General features: G+C 33.7%; 1 protein-coding gene across 13 annotated transcripts in view; it reads left to right on the plus strand.

The window, feature by feature from the left end:
* Positions 1 to 22670, plus strand: part of EPHA5 (EPH receptor A5) — a 345396-nt gene that overhangs the window by 264955 nt on the left and 57771 nt on the right. For 8 of the 13 annotated variants that reach the window (XM_025921746.2, XM_025921749.2, XM_086704926.1 and 5 more), the window contains one exon: positions 21203 to 21268. The exons of the other annotated variants lie outside the window; for them this stretch is intronic. In XM_025921746.2, coding sequence (XP_025777531.2) covers positions 21203 to 21268 — 66 coding nt within the window. The remainder of the gene's footprint in view (positions 1 to 21202; positions 21269 to 22670) is intronic. 13 annotated transcript variants of the gene reach the window in all.

Below are 22670 nucleotides of genomic sequence, written 5' to 3' on the forward strand. Positions count from 1 at the left end.
ATAAATAAATAAATGTTGAAAAAAAAATTAAAAAAAAAATAAACAATATATTTTAATACTTTGTTTCTGATCCCATATTTATTACACACTCATGAATTTATTTTTTAAGAAAATTGCAGAGATTTGATTTTTATTTCAATCAATGCCACATGTATGCTCAGGAGTCAAAGATACAAACATTATATACATGCACTCCCACACATTTCCACTTATTTTTGCATGTAAGTACAAAGAAGTTAAATCTGTTTACCAGTTTGAAAAATGGAAAACAAAATAAAAAACCTATGGGGTAGAAGAAAAGGTAGAAGAATTTCCTCAAGCTGCTTAACCTTGGATGTGATTTTAAGATTACTAATGTATGACTTTAATACTATGATGCTCCTGAGATTATAAATTGAGTCTGAGTCATGGCTTATTGTAAAAATGATTATTTTCTCAGCGAGAGATCTCCCCTTGTTTGTCCTGTTCGTGTTCAAATCCTGTAGCTCCATGTATGACCACTAACTCTTATTTCTCTCTGTTTATTAAACAATTGGAACTCAATTGACTTGAAATGTCTCATAGTTTTCTGAGGCAAAAATTCTTCAGTGGATAGTGTACTTGAAGGCTAACCTATCAAAATTAAGATACTGAGACCATGTTAGAAATTTCAAGGAAAAAAAAAAAAACTAGTAGATTTAGGTAAGATGTTGCTTCAGGGTTTTTTGGGTTTTTTTTTTTTTTTTTTTTACTTAAAAATACTATTAAAATTTAGCCTTTTGTAAATTGGTTCAAATCTCTTAATGTATAACACGTTGTAAATGACATATTCTTCAGATATTACAAACATTTATTGAACATCTGTTGAACATCAAACACCAAGATAAGTCCAGGCATGTGAAATAAGAAGATAATGTTCTTTTCTCAAAGTGTTTCCACTTTAATTTCGTGGTCAGATCAATGGACAGAATTTCATAAACAGAATTACAACAGCTATGGATAAAAAAGAGGGTTTAAATTAGAATCCTCCTAAATGGTAACTTTTTTTTTCTTTGTACCACAATGGTGATCTGATTCATTAACTAAAAAAAAAAAAAAAAAAGAGTTCTTATTACATGCCTGTCACATTTCTTATGTTAGGAAAAACAATGGTTAGGAAAAACAGTGGTTTTGATGGTAAAAAAAAAAAAAAAATATGCAGGCATTTTGAGTGTAATTTAATTCAGACAAGTGCCAGAGCTCTGCCTACTTTTGATATCAAAGCATAAAGCTTCCTAAGTGAGTGATTTTTAAAGGGCATGAAGTATTATAAAACCTTCAGAGAAGCCTCTTTGCCTAATGGAATAACACAGTAATAATGTTGGTAATAATAAGTACAATAAGGTCTAGCATGAATTACATACTACCTACTAGGCATTGTTCCAAGGGTTGTACGTGTAATATTTCACACAACTATGTCTCAGTATTAGTTCTACCTTCAATTTATGCTTGATAAAATTATCTTCTTTCAGTTTCTTGACCATTGTAAAAATGGTGCAGGCTTGAGGCTTTTGCACTGGCTCTTCCTGTGGCCTAGAGTTCCCTTGCCCCAGAGAAGCGCGTGGCTTCCTCCAGCTTTCAAGTCTTTACAAAATCCCATCCTCTCAATCGAGCTAACTAAAGTCATAGCCCATGATTCCTTCTGCTGCATATCAGATCTCTCTTACCTTGATTTGACTCTTCATGACACTTAATTGCTATTATATTACTAAAAGTATATTTCTTGTGTTAATTTTTTGTCTAAAGATCCAAGGTGGTAGAGATCCTTATCCATGGGTTATTTTTTTTCCTTCTGAGAAAATGTCTAGAACATAAATTACTATATACAGTTAGTTAGTGGGGGCCTGGGGCTTGAATGCAGCTCTTAGGACTTAGTTCTTCATTAGACAGCTTCCCCCATGACTTGTAAAGCATTAAACTGTATGATTTTAGTGAAACTCTGAATTCTTGTATACAAAGTCACTGATTCTCTATTGCCAAAAATAATGGTATTAATTAACGTTTAAAACCTTTCCACACTGCTCAGCAATATATAATTCTATTTATTTATTTACTTACTTATTTACTTATTTATCTTGAGAGAGAGAGAGACAGACAGAGCAGGGCAGGGGCAGAGAGAGAGGGAGAGAGAGAATCCCAAGTAGGCTCCACCCTGTCAGCACAGAGACCAACCTGGGACTTGAACTCACATACCATGAGATCATGACCTGAGCCTAAATCAAGAGTAGGAAGCTTAACTGAATGAGCCACCCAAGTGCCCCTAAACTGGTCAGTAATATAAATAAAACACCTTTTAGAAATTAATGCTAGTGATTTCTTGACACTAAGGTAAATAAATAATATATTGGATTTTAATGAATTATTCACCAGTCCTTCACTGGAAAATTGTACAGATAAGTTATTTATTCTAGAATCAACACATTAAGTATCACCAACTTTATGACCATTCCTCATTTTGTGAAAACTGATTAATTTTGCCTCTGTGTTTCCTCAAAACTGTTTTTTTTTTCCCAACTGAAGTACTTTTAGTTCATCATTCTATATATGTCTCCTCTGATAGATATGTGCTCATCATGAATAAACAGATTATAGTGTAGATTCTCAGTGAATGCCCAGTGATCTCATTATTGGAGGAATGAAGTTGGAGTTCGGGATTCCTGAAAATACCTTCCAGCATTACCACTATGTTTTTTTTTTGACCTAGACTCCTTTGGTTGCATATGACAGAAGCCAAATTCAAAGTGACTTATTCTAAAAGAGAATTATAGATCATATAGGTAAAACGTTCCAGAGATGTATAAAAAAAAAAAAAAAAACCCAAATCCAAAGTACAGACACTTATTGATCTAGGTACTAAGATACTGTCTGCTATGCAATATGGAGGCACATGATTGAAGAGTGCTATGGCACAAATGTGATATTTAAAACCACTCATCAAAATGAGGTTATTTGGATGGAGCCCATCAACACTGACACTGAGAGTGGAAGAGAAAGATCTGGTGAAAGCAGACTGAGGAGTGGCCCTTGAGATGGCAGGAGACCAGACCGTTATTGGATCACTGAAGAAGGAATGGTCGCTGTGTTGACCCCAGCTCTGACTTTAGAGTTCTTGCCTTTCACTCTCAGAGCCCATATGGTACAGGTTCTGACACGAACCTAAAACCCAGCTCCATAGACTTAAGTCAATTGATAACACTTGAGACCTTAACTAAGAAGAGGATGGAGAGGTTACACTGTATGACCCAGCACGGTAGGAGCTCACACCTGAATCTGCAGACAGGGCCAGTCTCATACACAGCATAAGAACTGAAAATGTGGAAAGAGGCTCTCGCTCCATGCCTTTTTCTTATGCTGCATTTCATCTCTCAGTATTTAAACCTTACCCACATGTCAAGATCTACATTCAGCATCATGTTCTATCACAAAATCTTCCTTAATTCTCTTAGCCAAAGCCTTTTTCCTTCCAATGAAGTCTCAGAACAATATATCAGTAGTTCTCATGAAATTTAACACTTTCAACTGCAAATTATAGTATATTGAGTAAACATCTTTCTTCTTCAGGAAGTGAAAGATAAAAGATAAAGATTTCTGTGTCTCTCCACATAACCTACCTCATAAATTATTGAATTAAGGATAAACCGTACATCAGTCTCCATTTGAAGTGCTTTGTCTCGTTTTTTCCTATTAATGTTGATAGTTTGGAAAATAAAAACTGTTAGCAACACTGATAAGAGTGTAATAGAATACCTAACACATAAATGTGCTTTCTTCCTGATTACTGAAATTTTTGCGCTATCACAAAATAAATGCAGTGATTTCAAAGAAGTATTACATAGGAAGAAGAAGTTTTCACTAGCTTATATTATTCATTCGACATCTGGGCATCCAGATGCCAGAAGGATGATACACCTGGTAGCATCAAGTGGCGATAGTTTTTATTAATAATAATGTAGGTCAACAGGTTTGATTTCTCTCCTGATTCTCTTCAGATTATGAGTATCATGAATATGTTAGTATATTTAGCGTTTCTAACATCATTACGATTATGTAGTTTCAGAACTTGGTACGTTTTGGTAAGAAAAATATTGTGTGGAAATATTTTGTCTCATTCTATCCTAATTTAAAATAATGATAAATAGCCAAATATTTATAATCACACATGTAAATACTGATTTTAGGAAAGCTCTCATTAAAAGCAAATCTCAGTGGCTTATGAATTAGCAGATGTGACTTTATGAAACTGTAATAAATCCAGGCATGTGTATTGATTTAATATCTGAGAGTTGTTATTCCTTCTATTTTCTCATGATTACACGCTTTTTTCTTCAAAGGCTCTGAATCAAAGATAATTAGAGAGAAGATCATAATTTATTAATAACTGACAAATGGGGATCAGGACACAGTAGTGCCAGAAAGACGAGGAGCATAGCAACAACTAATTGCCCACTGTGGGAAGTAAATCGTCCTAGGAAACTGAACCCAAGAGAGTTACTGGTTCAATTGCTCAACATTATTGAATATCCCACCTGCGACTTCTCACAGATCAAACACGTAAACATCACGGCAACTCTCAGGAAGTTATATTGAGGCAAACATTTTGGAGGAAAAATTCTATGACACGGAGATAAGTTAAAATCATTGATTTGCAAAAAAATAAATATTATTATAGCAAAGAATCTAAAGACTCAGATTTCATCAAGTATGAAGCATAGAGCAGGTCAAAAGCCTAATACAAGAGAGCAAAATACACTTTTTGTCTGAAGCTCTATTTGCCCAAAAGCTCTATTTCTATAAAATGTGAAAGAGAAAATGCTAGCATGCCAGCAGACACTATGCTCTGACAGAGGACTCTGCTAGGTTTCTGGGAATCTTACTACATCTCTCAGAGCCCACACAGGCTCTCACAGGAACCTGATATCCAGCTCTACAGAGAAAAATCAATAGCACTACGCTATGCCAAAGGGTAGCCCATCTATTCAACAAAACCCCGTTAATTTCCTGAGCCATGTCTAGGAATATATCCATCGCTGAAAAATGAAGCAAATGGCAGTAAAATGTTCCAAATGATTTTAAACTCCAGCTAAAAACCCCATTTGTTTAAGATCTGTGCTCTTTTTAAAAACTTCCATAAACCTGCAAAGAAAGAAATGTTTCTAATGGATTAGAAACTCAATTTCAAACAGCTGCATTCTTTATTGTGCCATGTAGAGGAATTGACTTCAAATATATCTGATGTCTGTGGTAGTTTTAGTGCTACAAAACATATTATATCCTAATTATTTTGCTTACCAAAATTCTTTTTACTATCGCTCACTCCTTGCTTCTCATTATTTCCTACTCTCCTGACTTTTTAATCTCACAGAAAACTGGCATACTCCCCTGTGGTGGGTCTTCGGCATGCATTTGCTCTGAATAGTCTACATGCATTACTCCGCTCTCTTGAAGCCATCAATACTGCATAACATCCGCGAATTGTAATGATTATTTGGGGCTTTTGTTCTTTAAATCCCTGTTTTATTTGTTTATTTTTTTAAATGACCCGTTATCTTTTCTTCCCATTCTTATGGTCTGGCATTGGGTTCCACATCTCTATCATGGTCATTGTTGAGTTCTCTTGAGCCAAGGTAGATCGAAAGGCCAGAAAGATGGTTGAAGTTTATTGTAGGTTGTTTGTTTGTTTGCTTGCTTTTTGCCTGCTCTTCACACTGCCACTTCCATCTTGAAAGACAAGATATCAAGTGGGGAAAGTGGGACCTCTTTGTGGTGTTTAGTGAAGGAAAGACTGTCTGTTTTTTAGGTGTTCTTAGGATGGTCTTACACCAACATTATAATTCGTCTTCAGTGTCTCTCCAGGCTGAAGCTTTCATAGGATTCAAAAATTCTCTCGAATCTCGCAAGCCCCTCTTCTCCACCTCCAAGAGCTCTCCATACCTCTAGCATTGAGTGACCCTAGTGCCACTTGGACACTTCTATGCCTATTTCATTGATTTTCCTGAAAGAAATGTGCTAGGCATTGGTTTAAACTGATTATACCCATAGGTGATATATAAATAGTGCCCACGTTAAAAAAAACGAATCTGAGTTTCAATTGAAGTCATGTAATTTTGCTTATTACTTTAATCATTTAATACTTTGATACTTTCACTATTTCGTACAAAGAGGTATCTGGCACAGATATGGAGAAATAGTACACAAAAGAATGTAAAGTAAACAGAACATCCAATCACAGAGCAAATATTTAAACAAACATGTTTAAAAATATGTAGAAATATAAAATTAAGCGAAATATTTTCTGTTAATATTATTTTTCCTAGATACACTAGAATCTTACTATAAATCCCCACTGCTAAAGTTGTTTGTGACATCATATATGCCAGTAACACATGCTACTTTTTTAAGGATACCAAGTTCAGCATAAATATTTTAACAGTGTAGATATTAAATCTGTAGAATTATTCTGGTTTTCTTAATTTTACCAGGAAAAAGCCAATCTACAGGTTCAATCATCCTCAGGAAAATGTTAAGGTGAAATTGAGCCACCCAAAATGACTAATTTCTGTCCCATCGTGAAAAAGATGATGTAAAAATCTAACAAGTTATCATCAAATCAGCATGAATTTAATATGTACATGATAAGTAATGTTGAACTTTGATTATACATAAATTTTGATGAGACAAATATATGATAAACCAGAATTTTACACTTGTATGATGTTTTCTAGTACATGAGGACTTACTTCTAGTACATGAGGATTTATTTTGATGTCAATATCTGACTCTTTCTGATCTAGTCCTATTCCAGCTCTTTCATGTGTACATATTGTGGTCTGCTAGATTTACCTCTTCTCTAGTCATTTGGAATGTCGTGGCCAAGACAAACCCAGCCTTTCTTGGAATCTGAAAAAACTATAATTAATCATTTCAATGCTAGTATAATTAATGCATTTCAGTGCTAGTACATACTCTCCAGCTCCAATAGGAAACTAGCTACTTTTTTGTATAGTTTTATAATACAGTAATTATAGATCATTTTTACTCCAGATGTTTGTATTTTTTCATCATTTGAAAATTAATTTAAACCTTATGGTTGCTGGATGTTAACCAATGGCGTATTAGTTTTTATTTATTACTTATTTTTTTAATTGAAGCATAATTGACATGCAATATTATAGTAGTTTCAGGTGCAGGACATAGTGTTTCAACAATTATATGCAGTATGAAATATCCATCCTGGTAAATCTAGTTATCATCTGTCACCATACAAATCTATTACAATATTATTGACTACATTTTTTATGCTGTGCTTTTTGTCCCCATGACATTTACTTTATGACTGGATGTTTGTACGTTTTAATCTCCTGCATCTATTTCATCATCCCCAGCCCTCCTCCCCTCTGGCATTTTGAATTCCAAATAGATGTCTATTTTACCACCTAATATTTTTCTGCCCAAGTTCTGAGGCTTGTAAATGTTCATTCCAGAAATTGAAATGGAAGGTCCTTCTGAACATCTCATCTCTCTGGTTGGAACCTGTGTAGTTTGGGTCCTTTGTTTCTATCGGTTCCCAAAGCCAGGGTGACTGGAACCAGTTGCTATGTCTCCAACCCTTTGAAAACACTCTACTCTAAGGGGACTCCTAAATAACCTGATTTGGAAGTCTATCAGGGGATCGTCTCAGTACATCATATGTCCTGAAGTGACTATCACTGTCAATCCTGCTTCCTTCCATCTGCTCACCCACTGTATGATAATTCCTTAGACCTCAAATATGCCAATTGCTGGGCTGCTTTAGCAATGCTCCAACATATCTTTGACTTTAGATTAATGGCCATTTCCTTACATGAATGTCCTGATTTTTTTGACCTTGCCAAGATCTCTTGCTGCCAGCCTTTTCTATACATTTCAGTATACATTCTATACATTTCAGTATCTACTTTTTACACTGTTAGTTAGTTGGCATGGTTACAATGATTGTCCTAATTTCTTACTAGCTGGTATTTTATTTATGCTTGCATTTCTTAATTTTCTGATTAAAAATTATATAAAATATGCAAGACAAAATGCAGGAGGAAAATTAATCATATTTATCCACCAGAGGCAATCAATATTCATGTTTGGCCATACATACTTAAGATCTTTACATATGTATAGTTAAGTTCATAATTTATAATTTTATTTTCTGTTTTTCTTTGACGTAACATCATCATATAAAGTTTTCTTGTGTAAATTTTAAAAGCAAAATTTAGGAAGTCTTTGATATTCTAATGTCTAACTTTTCCCATATGCTGTCCCTTTGGTTTTGTTTGTTTCTTTTCTTCTGTTGTCATTGTTATGAGGGAGAGGGGTTGCTATTTCAATCTTTAATGTCCTTAGAACATATTTGTATAATTCAATGTAAGGATAGTGAATACGAATATTTTTAAGATTATTGATACAAATTGACAAATGTATCAAATGACAAATGACAAATTGTAAATCATTGCATGAATTACCATTCCTCCAACAGTGTATGACACTACCTAATGGGTCACAAACTAGCCAGTCTGTTAATTTAATAGAAGAAAAATATTCTGTATTTTTAATTGCATTTCTTTTTTTATTTTTGAAATTTAATAGGCTTCTTAATATATATGCAATAACTGTACTCATTAGTTATTTTATTACATGTTTTATAAATTACATATGCATGCTCTTTACCCACTTGGACTAGTGGAATCTTAGTTCTTTGTATACTAAAGACACATCATTAGAAGTGTCAAGATTTGTTTACTTTTTAGTACCATTTGTTTTGCATGTGATACAGTTGTTAATTGTACCTTTTGGGTAATCTAAATTGTTATTTTCTACAAATTTATGTAAGTGTAAGCACTGTTTATCACTCTCTCCCAAAACTGTTTTAGGTCTTCACCTGTAGTATATACTAAGTAAGTGTCTATATAGATATTCTTTTATCTATACTGCCTCTGGGCTAGCAAAACATTCTAATCTAATTTGGTCCAGGATCATGTTAGTTTAAATATAATTTTAAAATGTGTTTCATTGTTTGGTCAAGCAAATATCTGTTGGGATATCACATATGGTCATAATTACAAATATTTTATATAAGTACTCTTATGGGTCCATACATTGATATACAATTGTATGTATAAAAAACAATTGCAATCATAATTGACCATTGTTATATATATGTGTATATTAAAATAGTTAGCATTTATTACCATTATATTCAATTTTTTTGAAAACTTTTTAAATGTTTAATTATTTTCAGAGAAAGACAGATAGCCTGTGCAAGCAGGAGAGGGGCAAAGAGAGAGGGAGAGAATCCTAAGCAGCCTCTGTGCTGTCACCTCAGAGCCTGGTATGGGCTTGATCTCATGAACTGTGACATCATGACCTGAGCTGAAATCAGAGTCAGAGGCTTAACCGAATGAGTCACCCTGGCATGCCCATATTCAAGTTTTAAAACTTATGGCAACTTCTGTAATATATGATTTCAATGTTACTGACCCGTATGAATAGAAAACAAAATGTGCTTACATGGAATTTGAATAGTTTGATGTGAAAATGAACACTTAGTTTCTTGTTAAATCAATCTCATAATTAATTCAGTTCTCATGTTTATCACAAAATAAACACAGTTCTTATATTTTGATAATTTGAGTATACTTCCACAATTACTTTAATTATTTGAGTGTGAAACAATTAAATTTAAACATTAGTCCTTCTAACTCCTCTACCTTATAAATTTAATGCTGCTATAAATGATTCAACTCTGAAAAAAAATTCAACAGCCATAATGGAGGGAGCTAAATAGGTCAGAACTTACATAGTGGCTTATTTCTTTGATTAATATCTTCTTTTTTGACCCACTCATTTTTAATTGAAATTATTCTACATTAAGACAAATGGCTGTTTAAAACAAATGTTACTATGCTTAAAATATTTTTTTAAGCTGGCAAAATTAGCATCACTTTTTTGCAACTTTATCCGTTCTTAGTTTTTCCTCTCTATCTCTCTCACAATAAATTAAAACCTAAAGTAACTAAGCACAAGCAGGTTAGTCATAAGAGTCATATACTCTTCTCAAAGAGGCTTTACAGATAGACCTGTTTCAACAATGAAATGACTGGGAGGGAAAAAGCTCAGTGGAAGGAGCTCACAGTATCTTTCGGCTTCTATGAATGGAGGTAATTGATGTTTGCCCAGTGACGGCATCATCCTGTAGGAGAAAGCAACATGATTCAGTATTTTGTGTATCAACATTATTATTGTGCCAGAACAGAACTAAGATGCCAGTTGATTGTGAGGATAAATCTATGCAATTTTCCTGTATTGAACTAGTAAAGTTATCTCATCTGTGGAAATAAACAAACAAACAAACAAAAAACCAAATGAGAACAAGCAAAGGCTATTTATTAAGAAGGTGCTATAGCAAGGGAATCAGCCACCATCACTTGCATCTGGCAGAAACCCAACGGCAGGCAGTGGAGTGTAAAGCTTTAAAATGAAGAGAAGGGAAGGCTTCAGTTTTTCCCTGTTTGGAGGCTATTGGCATGGGATAGCTGGAGGTGGGCTAACTAGAAGCGGAACATCCTGTGGGATTGCTTGTGGGGGCATGTTTGGTGTCTTCTACTTAGAATGGACAAAAGTTAGTGAAGCTGGCATTTATTGATAAAGTCTGACTAATTGACCACTCAGGTCAGTTGCTACAGAGCTTGTGGTTTGGCTTCCTAGACTGGTTGCTGCAGGTCTGGCATCAGAGTTCTGTTTGTTTTTTTGTTTTTTTGGTTTTTTTCGGTCTAGCCATTGTCCCTTTGTACATTCAGTCTCTCACTTACACATTTCACTAAATAGTAGTACAGGTCTTTTTATAAGCTGAGTGTTCAATAATGAAGAAAAATTAAAAAGGAGTGAAAAATTTAAGGAGTGCAGCCATGAATATACTGTGAATTGCTTTTAGTAAGTGATCAGATAAATAACTATTTAAAATCAGTAACACTTTGAATTTTATAGGTTAATGAAAGAAACCATGTACTTTTGCAGTGAGAGGATAGAAAATGTTTAAGAAGAATTTTGTTTTATCAGACAAGTTAAGAAATGATATGTCTTTCCAATGCCAGAAAACAGGGATATAGGAAAGAAAAAAAAAGAGGGGGGAGTGAAATTGAGACAAAGGTGAAAAAAATGTTTTGTTTTTTTTTTTTTGCATTTTTAGTGGTTCTTAATATCAAACTTTTCCTTTCCTTACTTGTTTGCTGATTTTTGAGGTCAGATGTCAAAGTTTATAGTTTGTCCCCTACCTATGAAATGCATACCAGGTTCTATTTCTTATTTGCTACTTTATGAGAAAGTTGAGTTTTCAGCAGATTATAACTGGACTGATTGAGAGTTTGTCTATCAAATGCACAGCAAGCCAATAAAGACTGACACCAAGCTTCTGCAGTGAAAAAAGGTGATTTATTGGTGTGGTACTACATAGGAGAATAGGAGCCTTGTCCTCAAAAGTCTCACACTCCCTGATGGCTTGCAAGTGAGGATTTTAGGGGCAAAATTTGGGGCAGGGGTCTTTCGAAAAGGTGGACACCATTTACCAGAAGCCCAGGAGGTCATGTTAACAGGTGTTCTGGCAACACTTCTGCTTGCCAGAGGTCTTTTCCATATCAAGAGACTTGAAATCAAAGAAAGAAAGAAAGAAAGAAAGAAAGAAAGAAAGAAAGAAAGAAAGAAAGAGAAAGAAAGAAAGAAAGAAAGAAAGAAAGAAAGAAAGAAAGAGAAAATCTTTATTCTTCCTGTTAGAGACTTTATATATTATATATTATATATCATTATATATTATATATTATATATTATATATTATATATCATTATATATATCATTATATATCATTATATATATCATTATCATTATATATATCATTATCTATATCTTTTTTTTTTTTTTTTTTTTTAATTTTTTTTTTTTTCAACGTTTATTTATTTTTGGGACAGAGAGAGACAGAGCATGAACGGGGGAGGGGCAGAGAGAGAGGGAGACACAGAATCGGAAACAGGCTCCAGGCTCCGAGCCATCAGCCCAGAGCCCGACGCGGGGCTCGAACTCACGGACCGCGAGATCGTGACCTGGCTGAAGTCGGACGCTTAACCGACTGCGCCACCCAGGCGCCCCATCATTATCTATATCTTTATCTCTCTTTAGGATAGTGCTGATTAACTACTTATCCTACACTTTCTTTGAATAATAAGCAAGCATTCCTTTCCCTTGAGCCTCAGCCTACATGTTCTTTAGCCATTTGGGCCATGCCTAGGGTGATATGATTTATAATGTACATTTTTCCATCTGATAAGAGCTGACAAGATGGATACCGGCTTCAAAATTAAAACCAAAACATCACAGATAGTTGATAAAAGTATGTAGTCCAAATATAGTAAAAAGACATTAGTGTTTTATTGACCATATCTAAATTATAGCTTACATATATATATATATGTATATATTTTTACATATGTTCATGTATATGTAAATACATATGTCATATATAAATGTATACACATAAGTGTATAACAATATAGTAGGGACATCTAATCTTCAAATTTGAGTAATATAAAAACATTTAAGCGATGTATCAAAAGATGAAATGTGATTTTTCTGTTCAAAATATCGCACCAGAGCAGCCTTTTGCATAAGTGTTTGATTGATCCTGTAACCTCTTTTTGTTATGGCTCACCAAAGTAGATTTGTCTGACCTTGGTGACCTGTAGGGTTTGCTTTTTTAATGGGATTTGAGTCTTTGATATGCTTCCTACTTTCATAGCATGGGCAGTTGAATAGTCACACATGTCATTTCAATGTAACGGTTAGTATTGTATTTTTAACAATTGGTACAAGAATAAATAGAGGGTATGGTTATTTTCTCCTTGATGAATACAGAAGTATTGTTACAGAAGTGGTAAATTTAAGCTGGACCTGAAGGATGAAGAGGAGTTTTGAGTTTGTTGATAGTGAGCATTAAGGAAGGCATATAAGAATGAATGCACCTAGCGTGTTCAGTTTACTGTGACTCCCTAGACATCTACAAGGCCTTCACAGCCTCTACCTGTGACCCTCCCTATCCTGATCTCCATTCTTCCTGCTTCATTAAAGGCATGAGCTTTCTTTTATACAAATATGATATATATGTCTATGTAACATGTAAAATTATGTAACTAAATATAGATGTGGTTCTGGTTTACCCCAGTTCAGTAACAGTTCAAAGAAAATCTTTTATATCAAGATATCCACTTCTTGAAAGCTCTTCTGACAAATCTGTTGCAAAACTGAGTTTGCTTTCATATAACTATATGTAAGTCTGTGGTCCAATAGACACAAGGGAGAAATAGAGAAGCTGAATACAGATAATTTTATAGTGTTGCTATTTTTGAGATATTATGACTACTATTTAATCCAAGTAGCTAATATAGAAATATAGAAGTTCAAAAGAATCTGTCGTTAAACATTAACTTAACAATTAAACATGTAAGGATAAATGTTAGGGAAAAAAAAACTTGTGGTTTAAAAAGGTAGAGAATACAATGAAATTTACAGTTACTTAACAAACCAGTCTTCATGGTTTACATGGTTGTATGGTTACAGATTTCTGGAGAATTATTTAAAGTACTTACCAGAGAACAAATTGTTTTTAGGCATCTCTAGACACTTCAGAAGTTTTTATTAACAGCAGACCATTAATATGCTAATTAAAAACCTTTCCTTTTGTATTCATTAGACAAATTCCCCTAAGACTATTATAAGACACAACATTCAATATAAGAAGTATTTATTGAGTACCTATTGGATCAGTGGTGTCAATCTGGAGGAAATTTAGAATCCACTGACAGCTTTTGAAAAATAATGATACCTGGGTCCCACAACCAAGCTACAATATTTTGACTTAATTGTTCTAGGGTGAGGCCTGGGCATTGGTTTTTGTTTGTTAGTTGGTTTAAATATCACCTGTTGCTCTAATCTGTGGCTAGGTATAGAATTATTGCATAATGTGGTTTCAAAGTTGTTTTTATATAATTTCTTATTCTTAAAGCACAGCACATAGATTGTTAGTAAATGTTTGCTAATAAGGAGAATTATTGTGTCCACTCCTGCAGCAAAAAAATTTACAAAGGTGGTTAATATTTGGTAAAATTCATTTTGATTTCCTAAATATATCCTGGAATAAGCAGACTGAATCTAACATGTTCAATAACATTTTCTATTTGCATCAGTGGCTTTACCTGTGGCATTCATGGAAAAAGAACCTGTTTTGTAATGATATTTGGCCTATGAGAATGATTAAAAGAAATATAGAAATCTTCATTAAAATATACCTTGGGAAAATAGATCAACTGAAATGTTGTCTAAAGATAACTCACATCAAGCTTTCCTTCTAGGTCCTAATAGTCATTTTCAGAGAAAGAAATAAAAAGAGTTCCTGATTCCAAAGTTAAAGTCAGTAGGTTTTTGTTTGTTTTCTTTTGTGACTTTTGTCCTTGAGGGATGGCTGCATATGGCACATTTAGATTGGTAGAGTTTGGGGATTTGTCTTTATTTTATAAATCTTTGACATATGTATAATTATGTAAACTTTACCTTAGTCACTTATATGATTTTATCTCTATTTTATACGTGTCTTTGACTATTGACTAATAGTAGAGTTTGGGTCATTGAGTAATGTTATGGCACCTATCCTTTAATACTTTGGAACAGAATTTGCTATATTTTGCTACAGTAAGGGCTTGACCCATATGGAGGCATTTTAAGTGTGGTATGTAATTTATTGTGAATTAATTGATCAGATTTTTTTTAACCTGTTAACAGGCTATTTGTGGAGAAAGAAAGAAAGGTTATAGCAGGGTTCTCCACAAAAACTTTTAAGTTTTAAGATGAGTAGCCAGTTGAAGAGAAACATAGGACAAGGTCTGGAAGAGTCCTAAGTGCAAAAGCTTCTAGCCCATGGAGTTGAGGTAAATCACCCTCCTAGTACATGGATGTGTTCAGCAAATGAGAAGCTCTCTGGACTCTGGACTTGGGATTTCTATGGAGGCTTCATGATGTAGGCATGATTGATCACTAACTCCTTTTCTAGCCCTTTTCCCCTCTCTGGAGAGTGAGGGGTGTAACTGAAAATTCCATACTTCTAACTATTTTTAATTTTTTTTTTTTGAGAGAGAGAGAAAGCACCTGTGTGTGAGCAGCAGAGAGGGGTGGAGAGAGAGAGAGAAAGAGAGAGAGAGAATCTGAACCAGGCTCCAAGCAGGCACAGAGCCCAGTGTGGAGTTTTATCTCAAAACTGTCAGATCATGATCTGAGCAATCAAGAGTCAGATGCTTAACCAACTGAGCCACCCAGGTGTCCCTGGAAATTCCATACTTCTAATCATGACCTAGGTGTTTCTGGTGACCACCCTCCATCTAGGAAACCACCAAGAGCTACTTCATTAGTACAAAAGAAATTTTTATCACCCAGGAAATTCCTAGAGATTTAAGAGCTTTGTGTTAAGAACCAAGGTCAAAGACCAAATATAGAATGAGAAATGCTCCTAGTGCTCTTATCACTTAGGAAATTACAAGAGTTTTAGGAGCTCTGTGCCAGGAACTGGGGCCAAAGATAAATGTTAGAACAAAAGATTCTCTTAGTACCCCTATATACAAGGATTTTAGGAATTCTGTGTCAGAAACTGAGAAGCAGATACCATATATGTTTCTTATTATTTCACAGAAAGATATGAGAATGCTTGGAACTTGATTAGGTAAGACTAAGAGATACACTGATGTTTCTCTTATTTTTTTTCCCCACTAATGTTTTAAACCCATCTACCAGGGACTTGTACTTAGGCAGGACTATTGTTAGTAAAGCATCCCAGGGGATAATAGGGAGGCACCTGTAACCTTTGCTGAAGGATAAGAAGCTCTAGAATGAGAATAAAGCAGAGAACTAGAAAAAAGATTGAAAAATTACGGCATATAACTATACCTTTTTCTAATTTGTCTAGACTACGACTTGGAAATAGTGATTGAATGGCACACATAAATCCCAACATATGTATTAGATGTGGTGTTCCCCTCAGAGTAACTCAAAATCACAATTAAAAAAAAAATAAATTAAAAAAAAAGTTCTTTATAACCATTTTGCATTACCGTCTTTTCAGGGTGGAATAATTTTATGCCTTTGTGCCAGAAGCATGGAGAATGAAGACTAGAGTTTGGGAGCCACATACATTATAATTATGCTTTTTATCCCTCGCTCAGTTTTTGCAAAAGATTTCTGTGGAGTTTTAGCCTGGCTTCAACCGGAAATCAGTACTAAGTCTTAAAAGAGGGCAGGGTATTAAGACACAGATGCAAAAGATACAGCATTACAAGATTTTTTTTAAATCTGGAAGACAATTAACATTGTCAATGTTAACTATCAGTGAACAATTTCCTCAGCTCTTCTGTTTTAAATATTTGTTACACATCTAAATTATTTTCATCATTTAAAAACTGATAGAGTGTAAATGACAGCATATTGTGATAAACATCATAATTGGAATTGTTTAAATAATTTGTATCATTTTCTTAAAATTATAAAATTAAATAACCCCCAAAAACTGCAGAGAAAATTAAAATCGCCCCATAATGCTATTTAATGTAACACTCCAACAATAGCTCTTAAAAAATACTTGTTACCACTTTATTTCTCTACACACTAATTAAATATTATATATACCTTATTGATTTTCATCACATCTTAGATTCCACAAATATAATTTGTTTATTTCAAAATATTCATTAGCTATTTAGTTCCTTTAATATACCCAGATTCATGTATATTTTCTGTACCTCATTCTTTGCCCCAGGACCAGATTATTATAATATTGTCAGTTTTAAAACTTCAAAGCGGTCACTTTGAATCTGGGACAATGTGAAGAGCCTCACACTGGATTATGAAACTCATTCTTCAAAACTGCCTTGTCGTAGAGTCTCCACTATTATCTCATTTACATCAATGCCTGGTTTACCCAGACTATACGTATAGTAATGGATACATCCAGGACTGCCCCTAGTTTGACTACAAACGCCATAATCTTCATTCTTTTGCTATACAGTGGTGTCTTGCTCTTTGAAAGGTTTTGGAGGATTGTTTCCTAAAGGATTGGTTCACTTTTCAGGGTGGCCTAAGCACCACTCTGTTTTCTCTACCACTGAGTACCATCTGTTGTTGTTGTTTTATTTTAAATGGGGAAACCACAGGGGTGGCTGGGTGGCTCAGTTGGTTAAGCATTCGACTTGGGCTCAGGTCATGACCTTGCAGTCTATGAGTTTGAGTCCCACATCAGGCTCTGTGCTGATGGCTCAGAGCCTGGAGCCTGCTTCTGATTCTGTCTCTTTCTCTCTGTCCTTCCCCTGCTTGCACTCTGTCTCTCTCTCTCAAAATTAAATAAACATAAAAATAAATTCTAAAAAAAAGAACATAAGTTATTTATAAATGGGGAAACTACAGAACCTTTTGGTTTTCTTACCCTTTTTAAGTTTTTTTATCAGTAAACTGAAAATACTTGTTACCTGATTAAAGTACTTGTTTTGTGAAATTACTCTTCCTGCTTTTCTCTCATTCATCTATTAAGATCTTAGTGTTTTTCTTTTCTGCTTGTATGATCTCTTGTTTAAGAATTTAAATCATTTATCCATAGTCTGTAGTCTTGGTTCTCTGATCTAGTATCTTTGAGAATTTCTTCCCTAGAGTTATAATCACCTTGCTTTGGTAGGAGGGAGGTTATCTTACTTACACTGACATACTTCGTGCATGTATTGATCAACTCTGTGTAAGTCCTGGCTAAAGTAATTTCATTTGAATCTTTTTTGGGTCTGGAGAGCTTCTGTTATCATATTTTAATCTTCCGAAGGACAAATCGAAATATCTTGTTAAAACAAAGACCAGCAGTTTTTCATTATAAGCCTGGGAGAGCTAAACTATTTTAAACTTGGATAAAACTTGTTATAGCTGCGTGCCGTTACTTACAGACTTCCAGGTGCTAAAAACTGATGAGAATGCAGATGTGCTATGTTGAACCATAGCTCACATAAATTAGATTGGCTGCTATTTCTAGCACATTTTGGTTTCTATTTCTAAATTATCTCTGAGGCTTGTAAGCATTTTCAACCTGTACTTCAAGTATGTATTGATTAAGGAAAGAACACGTATACCATCTGGTGCTGAGGTGTTACTGTGACAGCATCCTCAGACTTTATTTTAAAACATTTACTTGGGGGGGGGGGGTGGCTATACTGCTTCAGATATTCATAGAAAAGGAACTTCAGTTTCAATCTTCTTGATAACAGAATAATACATAGGGTGCTGTGATCACTAAATCCTTACAAAATATATTTTGTAGAACTGAGTTTTTCCAAAAAAAAATTACATTGACCATTTTGTATTTATATGAATCGGTCTGAATATAATTAGCTATTTAGTTACATTGTAAATGGAAATACTTAGTATGATGATATTATATGGATCATCAAAAAGCTAATTCATCTGAGATAATAAGTATCTAGTTTATCACTCTAAGTATGATATTACGAAGAGGAATAAGCTACCACTCTTCTCCCAAAATGCATGATATGCCAGATATTGATCTAAGTGAATTTATGTATTCTCACTTCATTTTTAAAAAACCTTTGAGATAGGATCCATTATGATTTCTATTTTATAGCTGTCAACTGAAACACAAAGAGGTTAACTAATTTGTCCAAGGTAATTTATTTATGCCACTTAAAACAAGTCAAAGACACTATCAGTGCAAATCTAAAGCAATGACTCAGATAAAAGCAGTAGCACAAGTGTTTGATTTTACATGATTTCATATTTTTGATTAAAGTTTATTAAAACTTTAAAATCTTAGCGCTAAGTATGGTGGTTTAAGTTCTTCGTGTATTTGGCGTTACTGCGAATTGCATGTGTATGTGTGTGTATGTGTGTGTATGTATTAAACTATAAGAAAAAATCTTATTATAATTTTCAAATTAAGAGGACTGAAAAAATATTATTTTTAGAATCATTCGTGTGTTTTTGGAATCTCAGAACACTGGCTGACTATGAAATCCTAATAGGTAATGGCCAACCACAGTGAAGTTATCACCTTCCTAAACACAATTCTACATGAGTTTATAAACAGTGTACCCTGAACTAGAAGTATGTTTGTACTTTATCAGGAGATGACATCATCCTTTTTTATTAATCACTGAGAAATAGATACATTTGTCAACAATTATTATTTATTACTGATGGAGTTGAAAATGTGTTCTTTGAAATTAACACATACATGCAAACTTTCCACATTCATAGCTATCAGTAAATTTAAATAATTGTGCCATTGTTAATATCAGTTACAGTAAAGCACTGACTACTTGTGGATGTCATTCATTTCGTTTAAACTGTGAAGAAATAAAACGTTAAAGAATCATCCTCATCTTAGGAAACTGATAGTCTAAGAAAAGAAGTCAAACATTCTTTAAGGACAGGTACTAAGTGTTTTAGCCTTTGCAGACCGTACATTGTCCATCATAACTACTCAACTATGTCAGAACAACACTAAACAAGCCACAAATAACAAGTAGAGTGTGGCAGTGTTCTAACAACACTGCATTTACAAAAATAAGTGGGGGGCTAGTTTTGGTTCATGGGCTGTAGTTTACCAACCCATAATCTGAGTGCTAATATAAAAAGAAACATTAGGAAAATTAATTTATAGAAGAGATTAGTGTTTAAGATATTTATGAAATAAATGGAATTACAAAGAAATATATCAAGATCTGCCAAAGTATTTCACAGATGTTTTACCTAATCTTTAAGTATTTCAGTATTTTGATATCCTGTAACTTTGTATTTCATTATCTCCACAGTGAAATAAGTTTTGGCATATTTTAAAAAATGTATTACAATAAATAGTCAAATAGGAAGTAAATGTCACAGGAAACATTTTTATTTACTAGGATTTCACTTTAGTGACAGTCAAGTTTCCAGACAATTACTAGTCCTAAAAATTAAAACATCATCAGTTTTCCGGAAAAAAAAAGAAAAAAAAATATATATAAAACATTGCCTACTTTCCTTTGAAAAAGACCCATTGAAATTTAATTTGGAAATATTTGCCTACCTTTGTTAGCATTTCCAAATTTGTTGTATGTTTATATTTTATTTTCTTCTCTTTATTTGTTATAAAATAGAGTAGATGCATTTCAAGTAATTAAAGTTCAAAACAGACAGATTTTAGAAAAAAAAACCCTTGGCCTGCTGGTTTATGGTATCATTGCTGAGCTCATTTCTCAGTTCTCTTGAAATCACTATGAATGCTATTCACAAAATATATAGACAGATGAATGCATTGAAGCACTAAATAAATTATATGTTATATCCTGTGATCAGTTTATGTGGTTTCTAACAACAAAGTGCATTTTATAAAATAATTTACTTGGTATTTTCTGGATTTTTTATGAATATGTGAAAAATTTGAAAGAATCTTGAATGTTGCAGTATCCAGAAAAGTGCATGTATTATATGTAGTTTGCTTTTTTTAATATAGCAATAGCTCTACAAATATATATTTGGAGATGCATTTTTTAAACCTGAATATGTAAATGTAAATTGGTAGCCTTCCATAGGTGATTGGAGAAGTCATGTAAGCATAACATCTTGATAAGCTGTGATAAATAATGCCACTGGCATAAGAAATCAGTGGGTCAAATGGACAGGACATTACTCTCCCTCCTAAATTTATAGGTTCTATGCAAACATGTATTTAAAGGACAATTTAGCATGTCTTCTGAATATAAATTTTGCAGGAATTCCTGAGGAAAGATATATTTAAGTGGGCTTACATTTTTATTTGTATGTCTATATTAATTGCATAATCAAATACATTGGCTCATATTTCCTACTGAATAAGCATTTTAAGAAAAATAAAAATAACTATTTAATATAGCTCTGTATTTCTTAAATCCATAAAATGCTTTTTAATTTGAAAGGCATTGTGGAAGAAGTTTCATTGTAATGCATTTAGGGATTTTGCTTTTGAAAAGCAAAGCTGACACCTGTCTAAATTCATAGTGTCTTTATGCTATACTGAGGGAGTGGGATCTCTTCCTTATCTTGGGCTCTCTTGTTTGCTTTTCAGTTGCTGCGAGTGTGGCTGTGGAAGGGCTTCTTCCCTGTGCGCTGTTGCCCATCCAAGCCTAATATGGTTAGTGTTCCCCTCCCGCTTTCACTCCTATGTAATGTCCCACCTCTATGTATTATCGTCAGCATTCCTTTTTTTTTTTCTCCATTTGTGTACATTTTAACAGTTAGTGCACCAGGTATGCCTAAAAGGAGAGTAGATGGAAACCAATTTCCAAAGGGGAATCTTAACAAGTGATTTCACGGGGGATAATTGTCAATAAAATATACATAGAGCACATCATCCTTATCTCAAGCATTCATACTTCTTTTCCAAAGCTTTTACTGTGGTCCTGATTTAAACCAGAAGCTGTAAGATTGTAGATTGGAGCATCTGTTTCACATTTAACATGTTTGTGTGTTTGTTGTTCCATTAAGATGAAAATCATATCATATATGGAAATGGAATGCTACCTCTTGACGAAATGCTACTTCAAATCACCATTTCTCCCTAAGAACCATGGAATGACCATAACTTAACTGGAATTTTTTTTTTTTTTGTAATCATTGTGGATATATGTGGCATTGGAGAACAGAGCCACATGTAATTTTAAATGTTTTTTAATATTTTAAGCGTGAATAATTTCAGATATTTGAAGTGATATTTCTAATTTGATACCGGTGAAATAAAAAATATGCACATATTGGAGATCAGGGTCCAAAGGGCTAGTCTTAATTACTTACAAATGCAAATCCTAAATATATATCTGGGTTATAGCTATAAAACTATAGGCTAGGCCAAAAGATCAGAGAGCTCTATTCACAGATTTAGAGGGACTCCTGCACAATAGTGTGCTATCATGTTAAAAGTGAAATAATGTAGATAATTTCTTCCCAGATTAAAGATTCTACATCGCTGTACTACTGTATTGAGCTCTTATCTGTAGGTAAAACTTGCTGGGAAAAGATATTCTGAAATGCATTTTAGAGAAGTATAGGGCTTCCTTGGGGTACTGTAAATTGTAACTTGTATTCTCTAGGTGTAAATTAATTTTTGTTGATTACAAAAACTGGTGTGAATATGTATGCATGTGTGTGTACATGTGAGAAATGGTGGAGTGGATATCAGTGATCTTCTGAGAACAGGAGAAAGTTACAAGCAGGTTGCCAAAAATCAGAGATCTTTTTCTCAACCTTTTGAAAATTGTGTATTTGAAGGAAAATTTTGAGGTTAATATGAAAGCAGAGATTTATTCCACATGATTTCATTTACTCCACAAATTCTTTTATGAGCATGGGGCTTTGATGACAAACCACAAATTCCTGAAATCTGGCAATGGCTAAAGTATAACATAAATATGGTTTTACACTGTGATTTTTTTTAAACTGCTGTATGAAAAGCTAAAACAAACAAACAAAAATGGTTGCTGAATTGCTCAAGCTACTTGAGTCTTAAGTAGAATTGTCATAAGAGATAAATCATCACT

The sequence above is a fragment of the Puma concolor genome, chromosome B1 (genome assembly GCF_028749965.1).
Source record: "Puma concolor isolate L17-30 chromosome B1, mPumCon1.1.hap2, whole genome shotgun sequence".
NCBI lineage: Eukaryota > Metazoa > Chordata > Mammalia > Carnivora > Felidae > Puma > Puma concolor.